Source organism: Oryzias latipes, chromosome 4 (genome assembly GCF_002234675.1).
Source record: "Oryzias latipes chromosome 4, ASM223467v1".
Classification (NCBI taxonomy): domain Eukaryota; kingdom Metazoa; phylum Chordata; class Actinopteri; order Beloniformes; family Adrianichthyidae; genus Oryzias; species Oryzias latipes.
In genome coordinates this window covers 24,116,528-24,128,008 of record NC_019862.2, presented here as the reverse complement: position 1 = coordinate 24,128,008, position 11,481 = coordinate 24,116,528, and the positions used below count along the sequence as shown (strand labels likewise).

The 11,481-nt window shown below is 38.9% G+C and overlaps 2 protein-coding genes across 2 annotated transcripts; one reads left to right on the top strand and one right to left on the bottom strand.

Annotated features, from left to right (window-relative positions):
• Window positions 1-8: 8 nt before the first annotated feature.
• On the top strand, window positions 9-2,760 carry c4h1orf146 (chromosome 4 C1orf146 homolog). The gene is made up of 5 exons (XM_004068154.3): window positions 9-235; window positions 318-411; window positions 2,042-2,213; window positions 2,312-2,390; window positions 2,475-2,760. The coding sequence occupies exons 1-5, from the start codon at window positions 170-172 to the stop codon at window positions 2,580-2,582; spliced, it is 519 nt and encodes a 172-aa protein (XP_004068202.1). The 5' UTR covers window positions 9-169; the 3' UTR covers window positions 2,583-2,760.
• LOC101175068 (glomulin-like) lies at window positions 2,741-10,024 on the bottom strand. The gene is made up of 18 exons (XM_020702582.2): window positions 9,847-10,024; window positions 9,484-9,609; window positions 6,849-6,959; window positions 6,670-6,778; window positions 5,570-5,819; window positions 5,304-5,394; window positions 5,054-5,220; window positions 4,415-4,468; window positions 4,303-4,333; window positions 4,129-4,218; window positions 3,956-3,997; window positions 3,792-3,865; window positions 3,642-3,726; window positions 3,441-3,547; window positions 3,301-3,364; window positions 3,096-3,231; window positions 2,915-3,009; window positions 2,741-2,843 (listed from the first exon to the last, which is right to left on the bottom strand). The coding sequence occupies exons 1-18, from the start codon at window positions 9,889-9,891 to the stop codon at window positions 2,757-2,759; spliced, it is 1,764 nt and encodes a 587-aa protein (XP_020558241.1). The 5' UTR covers window positions 9,892-10,024; the 3' UTR covers window positions 2,741-2,756.
• Window positions 10,025-11,481: the final 1,457 nt, after the last annotated feature.

Genomic DNA, 11,481 nt, shown 5'->3' with positions numbered 1-11,481 from the left:
GAAAGATATTACTTCAACCTTTCAATTGAACCTTCAACTTCTGTCAGATCTGGCAACCCGCTTTTCGAGCGTGTTTGCCGCGAGGACCGTTCGGGTTTAATCAACTGCTAGTTTCTCGAATTTGAAGCATTGTTGCTATTTCAATTTTTTTTAATATCCGTATCCAGTTATGGCGGCAGGTCGAGAAACTACTAGTCAGTGGAAAACAACGGTCATAATTAGCTCCTCAATTCAGGTATTTGTGGCAGGACGTCTTTTGGAGGAAAATAAAAAGCTAAGCTAGGCTACTGTCTGAATGTAAGTTTCTTCTTTTCCAGAACAATGAATCCTGCAGGATACTCAGCGCTCAGCAACACAGAATCCGATTTTCTGACAGCATCACAACAGGAACCTTTATTTTCCCTTTGTCAGGTAAAAGTAAACTATGGAAGCCCGTTTGCGCCAATTAAGTAGATGTTGAAGGTATTTGTCAATCAGGAAATGAAAGGTCAATATGAGGAGATCAATACAGGTTGTTCTTTTACTGAACATTTGCACAGTACAATACTAAATTACGACATTAATAACAAAAAATATTACAAAACAACACTATTCCGAATACAATCGTTTTGACCCTTTGAAAATCTTAACTATAAGAGCAAAAATGTAAATAATATAAACTTTTTAAACAAAGTGGTCTTCAATAGCAACCACATAAAGCAATCACAGAAGGAAAGAAATAAGTAACTTAAAACAAAAATAGAAAATAAAAAAAGGGGGAAAAAACGTAAATATTTAAATGCGAGAGTTAACTTATGTCGTTAATCCGATGGATTTACAGATGTTAATCGTTTTTTGAGCCTTTGTATTTTTTTGAAGCAGAAATTAAATGTTGCTGCAGTTGCAATTTCAGTAAGAAGAATTCAGTTTTTGTATTAGCAAATTTACTTTTGTGAATATGGAATTTGGCCATGAAAAACAACATATTTATAAAAAAAAGAAAGCATCACGATCTTTCTGTTCAAAACTACTATAGCCAAATATTAAGTTTTCATATTAAAGTTAAAAATCAGCAAAAAAAAAACGAGTTTGTATGACATTTCTTTGTAGTAGGTTTAGGGGATGTCATCTGGACTTGGTTTTAAAGTTAGAATTGGCAACGCCTTTTGACAAAGCCTCTTGGATAAGAGGTGAAACGTCTTCTAACTTTAAAACCAACTCCAGATGACATCCCCTAAACCTACTACAATGGAACCAACCTGGATGAATGAGAGTCTTCATAGACATGACATTTCTTTGACTTTGTTAAGAAGATTTTTTGTGGTAAAGACCAGACTTCTTTCCATTCAATGCTAGATATAGTACAGGTATTTTGTCACCGTTCAAATATATCTGTACAGAGAATGAATGGCTGGAATAATATCAATGAAATGATTGTTTTGCTGTTTTCCTTTTCACCACTAGATGTCACTAAAAGCAGCCTTACAATATCTATGAAGACTCTCATTCACCCAGGTTGATTCCATCATAGTAGCAGGTTTAAATGTTGTCATCTGGACTTGGTTTTAAACAATTGAAGACGTTTCACCTCTCATTCATAAGGCTTTGTCAATTCTGTCAATTCTTATAATAACAGGTGATTCTCTCATAAATTTGCCCCAATTCTGTCAGGGAGGAGGTTTTCGGAAAAAAGCAGAAGATTGTAGATAAATAAAACTCATTTATTGAAAACATTGAACAAGTAAAGGCAGCTAAATAATAGGTAAAACACCAAAAAAAAGGACGGAAATGCAGAGCAGCCATGAGCTAAACAGGAAGCAAAAAAATCCAATCTGAAAACAAATATTGAACATTTACAGAAAAATCAAGAAAATAGTTAAAGTGATAGATCGTAGAGTTAAATATCAAAATGAAGTATTTTTAAAATGTTAAAAAATGTATCATTTTTTGAGTCATTTCTTCTTGTAAACAAGCACTCTTTAGCTAGTCTTCACCAGATCAACTGTAATGTTTTAGCTAACGTCCACCCATTAAACAATAGCTTCTATATTGCCATATGTAGGGACTGCATTTCTATTTGTTGAGCCTCAAGAGCGTCCAGAGGATTTGGAAGAACTGGGACTCATGGATCAGATAAAGAACTTTGTGGAAATCCATCGTAACTGCTTCCTGCTTCTGTACGCACCCTTTACCGGACCCAAAGAGCTGAAAACTTTGAAGCTGATTCAAAACAGGTGAGAAAATGTTCTGTCTCCGGACAGGAAGTGAAACCCAGAGGAACCTTCTGATTGGATCATAAGAACATACCTGTTATTTATTTATTTATTTTCAGGTTTTTCGGCAGTAATCTTAAGATCCTCACCGTTCGAAACTACGCAGAAATGGTGAAAGGAATGCTGATTATTGTGAAGGTATCTGGTCTATTTAGAAATCAGCTTCGTACGTTGTTTTTTTCCTTGTGCTTCTTGAGCTAAAACATTTTTTTTTATGTGCAGGCCACTAGTAAGCCCCACGTGGACAGCATCAGGGACAGAATGCTTCTGGCCAGAGCTCACATTATTGAGACCAGCCCCGTGTGGGAGATGCTGAGAGACATGTTATAAAGCCCAGTGAGGCTCCAGAACCTTCTAGCGTACACTGCAAACCAGGATCTCTGTATAGACGTGTACATTTGTGCATGAAACATGTTTTGTTTTCTGTTTTAGGATGAATTCTTTTAGATCTTTGGACGTCATTTCAGTCAATCTTGTTAAAAAGAGAAACTGCATTTTCTGTCTTCAGCTCAGTGTTTCCTCTGTGATTTCTTCAATTCGAACCGTAAGGCTGTCCATTAGGTCAAAGGTCACCAGCGCACTCTCCAGCACCTGAGAAACCAAGCATCCAGTTAGCTCTGCTGTCACCTGAGGTCCAGAATGAAGGAGAATGCTGTCTGTACCTGCTGCTGGGTGTCTGGCGACATACCGGACACGTGCTCCTGCTTCACCAACACGCTTTGGACTAACCTTCCCGATCTAGCGTTGTCCCTGGCCTCTGTGAAGAAGTATTACTCATGCAAGTCAGATGTTAAGCTACCTAGTGTTTTATTAGAATTCCATAACAGAAAGGCTGATTTCCACCTCTAGCTTTCAGCTTTTGACCCTCCTTCAGTGCCTTCAGTTCAGAGGAGTAATAAGCTCTTGACATGCTGAGAGCCACCCTCAGCATTTTCAGATACTCCTCCTTGATTCTGCAGAGGCCCTCCCACAATTCCACCTGTCAAGAGCGGTGCGTTATCCAGACGAGGCAGCAGATCGCTGACAAAAGGAAAAAAATCTGACTTACGTTGCTCCTCATTTCTTTGCCTTTTAGGAAAACATAACGCAGAAGGTTCAGACCCTCCATGATCCTGCATGAACAACAAAAACATTTATGCCATGTTTGGGAAAGACTGTGACGTCTGCTGCTTTAGAGCTCAAACTCACTTGTCCATATTGGTGAGCAGGTTAGTCTCAGCACCGTGCGGTAAGATAAACACTAGAGCCAGCAGTGGGAGCAGATCCAAACCCAGGAAATATTTATTTGGATTTCCCTGCAGTTTGAGCCACAAACGCTGAAGTCAAACAAAAAGCAGGATAATCTTCCTGCTTGAAAACTGAACTGGGATGAGCCTTCATTTACTTCACCTTCATTGAAAACGCAATCTGACGTCTGATGTTCTTAATGACATAGCTCTCCACACCCTCGTGGTTGCTGGTTTTCAACATACACCTGCAAAACAAAAGGATGGTTCATGTAAAAGTTGTTCCTCAACTTTGTCAATAAGAAAACCTCACCTGAAGAATTTGTGCTTTGCTTCAGTATCTAGTTTATCAATGAAAATCTGGAAAAGCTGAAGCCCTGACTCCCTCTGCAAGAACATCACACGAAACATGACGGAAAAATGTCACATTGTTTGGCGTTGTGTCAAAGGGGAGTTTGTTCCACTGGTCGTCCTCACCAAGTGTCTCATGGGGCAGTCCGTAAGGATGAGCCGCAGGTTCTGTGAATTCAGCAGAACACATGACGTCAAACCTCATCAATTCTGCCTCACTGCGTGTGTGGAAGCTCGGTTTCATGTATCATGAAAGCAGCCATTCACAGGCTATCTGTGTGATGTGATCTAATCCACACCTGTGGTCCGCCATAGAAGCTCCTCAGTTCCATCAAACCCACTGGAAGACTGTTGTCTTCCACCTTCTTCAGACTGTTCTCCATCAGTGCCTGGTTCAGATGGAATAATCCAGAGCTCAAATCAGCATTTCCCGTATGAAACTGAAAGGTTTCTCTGTAATGAAGGGGTCTTACCAGTCCTTTGCGTAAATGGGATTCCTGTTTGCTGATTAGGACAGACGAGATGTTAAAAAAGACATCATTTTAAACTCACAGGTGTTTTTATTTTACATTTTGGAGAGCGTACCTAGTGAGAAGATGATCAATGTGCTCCATGTTGCACTGAAGAAGGTAAAGAGGACTGAAATGGTAAAAAAAATAAATAAATATGATCCTCAAAGCTTTAGCAAAACTTTTGTAGGTTTTATTTTGGTAAATTATAACATAAAATGTTAAATCTGCTTTTGATGTCTTTAATGGCTTACTCACTGCATTAATAGGTTCTAAACATAACGTTATTGGGTGAAATCTTTGGCTTTAGTTCATCAATTGTGAAAAGATAAACTGTTTGGTGATGGAGTCATATTTGGTTTTAAAAAGAGAATCAAGAAACTCTCAGTTCTGCCTTTGATTTGGTCCTCTGTGGTCTGTGGGACGGGTTTTTAGCAGATGTTTGGTCTCTCTCGTTTAAGTTTGCTCAAGTTGAGGGCGATCTGTCAATCGTTTGTCTACAAATATTGGCAGTTTTATCTCACGAGGAAGAGAATTCTACAGCGACGATAGAAATCTGCATTTGTTTTGATCTGCAGCAGTTCTGACCTGGTTATGAGCTGGTTTTCCACCAACTTTATATCTAATGCAACGATTCACTTTCACCACGATTCGGGTCGATGGTGTAATATATGGTTCGGTTTCTAACTGCTGTCAGAGAAGAGTCTGTTTTCACCTGAACACGGCAGGAAAACTCTCCACCGTCAGTAGCTCAACAAACACCAGATAGGCCAGGCACGCTCTGGAGTCCCTGTAGAGGCTGCTGTCTGTCACTGAACCATTCCTCGGAGCGCTACAGCACACTAGTCCTGCAGGAAACTCCTTTATGGCATGAAGAATAGCCTGAAATGGGCAAAGGATTTACTTTAACCCTTAAAAAATATGCATAATTTACAATAAAGACAGATGTTTTGTTTTCTTTTTACCATTATTTCCACAGCAAAGTGCCATAAAGCAGATTTTCTGTCTTTGTGCAGCTCAGCCTCCAGCAATGGATCTTTTAAACTCCTCAAGCAGCTAAATGGAGAAAAAAAAAGTTTTCATATATATTTAAAGTATTTGGTCTGACTGTAAACATATTTCTACATATATTGTACAACTGGAGTACACATCCAACTAAAGACAGGACAAACTCAGGATAAGGATTTTACTTGGACAAGTGGATAAAAAAAACCTTTCGACATAAACGTACAACTTCAGAAGTTCCACCTTCAGCTCCTCATCTTCAGCAGCAGCTTCCTCTTTTCCATCTTTGCTCGTCAGCTCGTCCACAAAAGGCCTTAAGAACAGGGCCAAGGCGGCGCAGCATCCACACAGACCGCACTCATCCTCCTCCTCCTGCTGCAGGGTGTACGGCACGGGCAGCCGAGACAGCTGCCCGTGAAGGGCAGAAAGGCTCAAACCCAGACAGGCTGCTCTCCTGTCCTCCAGCCGCAGCACAACTTCAAATACAATTTGAAAAGCCAGGTTGCTTGTATTACCATTTACATGCAGTAGAGGGCGCCAAACACCATGTTTAAAAAATAAAAACTTCTTGCCAATGCGGTTTTATGGAGCTGTCTTAAACATATTGAGTAGCATTTATAAATGTGTCTGTTACAGACTAATGAAGTGGATACATTTTTATGCGTTTTCACTTTATGCATTTGTTTATGATTCATTTATCAGATTCATACAATATAGTAACTGGAAAAAGGCAGATTATTTCAATTTTTCAAAAAGTCTGTCTGAGTTAAAATGTTTCCAATCAATAAGTAGAAATCAAATACATATTTAAAGTAGCTTCAACAGAGTTTTTTTTTTTAGGGTTTTATGTGAAACCATAAATGTGTTTTATATCAGAGGTTCACAGAAACTTTGAGGTTCCTGATTCAGGGAGAATTTCACATGGAAAAGGAATTGAATAAAATGAAAACCCCAAAGGTTGTCAATGCATGATGAAAGTTTAGGAAAACATTTTCAAATCAACATCCATTACGATTTTTTCTACTTGAGTCAAAGTTAAATAATTTTTTTTATACATGACAGTGTTTTATGTTTCATCGCTGCTTTTAAAATCTTTTATTTGAGTGTTTTGCATGTCCATTGCTGACTAAGCGTCCTGCGTTTTTGTCATTGTTGATCTGTAAATACAGGTGCTGATCAAATGAATCAGCCTCGGGGGTTTTGACTGCACAAATCTTTCATGGGGGAGGGAATGGGTACTTTTTTTTAAGTTGAAAAGCATTATACGATAGCTTTTCATATAGATACTATAGTTGTTTTTATCAGATGAAGGAAGAGCCAACTGACCTGTTTGAAGGTGAGGGAGTAAAACTACGATGGTCTCAGAAATGGCTCCAGGATCGATGTCCTCAATCATCTCCAGCATGTTCTGCAGGAGTTTATTTGGGCTGCAAGTCTGGACAACAGAGAGTTAAGGCAATGTGCATAAAATATGAGATAGATTCCTAGAGATTTCTAATATTTACCTTTGTCAGATGTGTGATGGCAGTCTGGCAGTGATCACGAGTCTTCTCTTTTTTTACTATTTCATTGACAAGAGCCGTCAAGAGCTCTCCCCCCATGGACTTCACCACCCCCTGAAAGAAAGTGATGAAGCAGCATGTAGTTAAGGAGACACCAAAACCTCCCTTTCTCGTGTCTTGGAGCAAAACGTCGGCATCAAATTTGAGATTTAATTCTGTAATAAAGTGATTGAGAAGTACCACCAGAGCTACAGTGACCCCACCCACCAGAAAACTGTTTTTAGGCTCAACCCTTGTGCTATCCTAGGCACTTAACATTAAGAGTTGGGTCATGTAGACCCACTAGACAGTGCGCTGAACCTTTTTTCTTCAATGATTTGTGATCTTCACTGGTGTCCATGGATTACATGAAATCCTCTCTTTATCCACCTTTGTCATGGTAGGGAGAACACGTCAATGTAAGGATCGGGTCATCTGGACCCCATAGGATAGCACAAGGGTTATTAAAATGTCCGATCTTGTGTGTGGTGCTTGGTGACTCATGAGTGATGGGTTTCAGGGACCAGATCCTAACATGTTTAACCCTTGTGCTGTCTTAGATGACCCCACCCTTACATTGACGTGTTCTCCCTACCATGACAAAGGTGGATAAAGGTGGAAAGATTTCATGTAATCCATGGACACCAGTGAAGATCACAAATCATTGAAGAAAAAAGGTTCAGCGCACTGTCTAGTGGGTCTAGATGACCCAACTCCCAACGTTAAAGTGCCTAGGATAGAACAAGGGTTAAGGGCCACAACCAAACTTTAACACCTGTGCTTCTCAGTCAGTCTGGCTGCAGAACCAAAAACACACACACAGGTTTGTTCTGTTTACTGCAACCAATGATGAACAGTGAGAAGTTCTAGTGTGTCACAGGGCTGATCTGACGTTCTCATGCGAGCCGGTCCCCTCTCATTTTTTAAAGGAGCAATAATAAACCAGTTTGTGTGTCAGTGTGCAGCATTAAACTCTAGAATAGGTTAAGCACTGAGCTCAAATATGAAGATGTACAGAGAAACTATCGTTTCACAATATCAAATGATTTCATGAAGATGTAAATGCTTTCTGATGATAATCAATAAGCAATTCATTTTTCCTTACAAAATGCATGATGTGTAATAATGATTTCTGGAATAAAATAATTGATTTTTTCTGATGATCAGTAACAATTTAATAGTAAACAAAATGACAATAACTATTTGTGCCATACTGTCATAGTATAATCAATAAATTACCATTTTTGTTGCATGATGTGTGATGCACATTAATGATTTCTGCAATACTAATAAGTTCTGAAACCAATAAGAACTCTATTTTTGTGATTTGCACTGCACTTGGACTGAAATAGTATTATGAACTTTAAAGAGATGCATAGAATCCGATTTTGGCAACTCTGTGAAGATTTTTTTAAGATAAACAAATCCTAATTGGGTGGGATTGCATAAATTCTTCCCACTCCTTTTCAATTTATTTAATTTTAATTTTATTTATATAGCCCAATATTACAACAATAGTCATCTCAATGGGCTTCATACCAGTGATTGTATAATAAAGCAATTTATCAAACTATTTAAAATTCATTATATTTAATTGATTTAATGTGTTTTGTACTGTATGTATAAGTTTAAATATGCTGTTTAGGATGAAGAGCAATTATAATGTCAAGGAGATAGTGTCTTCTTCTTTTATTTATTTTCAAATCAGTTGATGAATTACTATCTTAATTAGATTTGACATATCTGTGTATTTTTATTGTCTTTTTCCCCTTGTTTTTATATTTTTATTTTAAATTGTTAAAATAAGCCAACAATATTGATTGTTGGATGCATAGTTGTGTCAACAACATCATCATCATCATCATGTGCAGGAGTGAAGGCCAGCAGGTTTTCCTCTATCACACTGGGAGCTGGTTCCATAGAGTCCTGTTTCTTCAGAAACACGTAGAGAATATTTAGATTTCCTATCAGATGATGTGAAGTTAATCAGGGGACAGGAAAGTAAGGAAACAGATGCTTGTTTATATTCTATGCCATAGGGGCATTTTATGCTGAGTAAGTCTGTGCTCTTCTTGGGAAAGTCAGTGATATTCAAAGTTAAAGTCCCATTAGCTGTCACACACCTAGGTGTGTGACACCCCTTAATGCTGAGTGTCAAGCGGGGAGGCATTGGGTCCTATTTTTATAGTCTTTGGTGTGATGAGTCTCAGGGCGAACACTCTACCACAAGGCCACACAGTTAGTCAAGAGTTGTAGATATATTCATGTGTGGATTGTTCTGCACCTGAATCTGCATCTCACATCTTTCTTGTCCATTTAAAGGATGGGATCTATCGCTGCATAAACAACCAAAGATTGTTTGATTTCAGGTAGAAGATGATGAGTGAAGAAACAACCAAGGGCACTGCTGAGTTAAACAGCTTTATCAGTGGAGCAAAAAAAAAAAACTCATTTCCTTCCACGCCTCCAGATCAAGAGGCCAGTGGGCAGGAAGCAGCTGCTGCATCTTAATGCTTCATAAAAACTACAGCTTAGCTCTCTGGGATCCAACATCACTTCTGCACCAGTGTGGACAGAGAAAAGCGTCTCCCAGCAATACCTGGTTTTTCTCCTCCTGCACAAACTTCAGGAGCTGCTCGCTGGCCCCCTCAGTCAGGCACGCACTCCCCAAAGTCTTGAACTGCTGGTAATCCTCCGGTGTCAGGTCCTCCTCCTGTGAGTCTCTCTGAATACAGGACAAGGATGCAGTGTTGCTTTCATTTACTGAAGTGAAACATTTTATTTCAACACTGATAATAAAACCAATTTCTGTATTATTATTTTCCTTATAATGTTTATCATTAGCAGGGAGTGGAAAGATCCCAAACAAGATCAGGTCTACAGAGATCTGTCATGCCAATGTCCTGTCACTGCAGCCTCATGCACAGCTGCTAAATAGCCTTGTAACAAATTGGTGACTTACCCATCTCTGGATTAGATCCTCTGCTTCATCCTTTGTCGTGAGCATCTTCTCTGTCTTCTCCAGTAATCCTGCTATCAATATGGCTTCTTTTGTTTCTCCACAATGGACCGCAGAGCCTCTGGTAGACACCAGAACCAACACTGAACGTCCGGTGCTCCTGATGTCAAGAGAGACCCAGTCAGCGAGGGACCCAACGTAAACCTCTTATCTCCTTTGTGCTTGAGGTTTAATAGGATTAAAGCAGAGCTCCTTCATGTAGACACAGAAAATGTGGCAATGTCTAATGGTTCTGAGAGGATTCTCCCAGTTTGGACATAAGTTTCCTGACAGAAACCTTTATTATGGATCATATCTGATCCACAGTCAAGTTTGTTTGTCTTCTGTACAAACGTGTGATCAAAATTCGCTACTGTAAAAGTCACTTACTCATCTTTTGTAAATTACAAAATGTATAAGTTAGACTTTTTTATAGGCTTAGTTTATGATCTCATTGTGGATTAAACAGTGACAAAAGAACAATTTACTGTCACAACAACCTTTATGTCCACCTCATAAAGGCATGTCCAAAGTCTGGCCTGTGGGCCAAATGTGGCCCATGTGAAAATTCCCACAAGCCTGCAGGCTCCTATCATAAAATCTATAGTATGCGGCCTCCGCTTTTTTTTAAAAATCCTTGTGTACAATGTTTTTGTTTGGCATATCTCTTTAAAAACCAGATTCCCTTCTTGACACAACCCTATATTTTATCTGGCCTGTAGCCAGACTCGGGCCGCCTTCTGACTCCATAGTTAGGCACTAGCTGAGGGGTCTTGGCCAAGGACCCACACTGGATGAAGCTCAATGGGAACTGTGTCAGTCCTACTTGCAGCCATCCAGCTGCATCAAAGATATTCACAATTTTGTGGATGTGATTGGCTAAATTTGTGTGGCAACACTATCGTGCAACCCTTTTGTGACACTTTCTAGCTCAATTTTAAAATATTGACCGCAAATAAAAGTTAAATGAAATCTGACAGCGAGGTCTGCTGCTTTCAGGACAAGTGAACATCGGAGAGACGGTTGTTTTCACACAGTTCAATATCAAGAGGCACCACAGGACGGGCAATACCACGCCCAGCTAACTGAGACTTTGAGTGCATGATCTTTAGACGTGAATTTCACAGTAATTTGGGTACAAATATGTATTTTTTTCTGTTCTACATAAAGAAATTAAAAATATTTAATTGTGATAAAGTTTCAATTTAATAATTCTTTTTCATTAATTGTTTTAAGGGTTCAAATGTGGCCATCACAAATATTCACCATACCAAATTTGGCCCTCTTAGTAAAAGTTTTGGACACCCCTGCTGCTGTCTTGTATTTCCAGTGAATCTACGGTCTCTGTTTTGTGACTGAGAAGAGAATAGAAGAAAAAAACATTGTTAAATAAGTCAACTCCCCGTTTTCTGTAGCAAAATCGATGATGATGATGATTTCTAAATTTAAACATTGTGAATTTTAAATACAAAAATAAAACCCTGCAAATATCTGGTCGAATATTTGTGACTGAGAGAAAGGAATTAAAAAATATATTACATAAATAAATTGCAAATGCATCTTCAACACATGTCTAGAACTTCAGACTTTTCTGTGAAA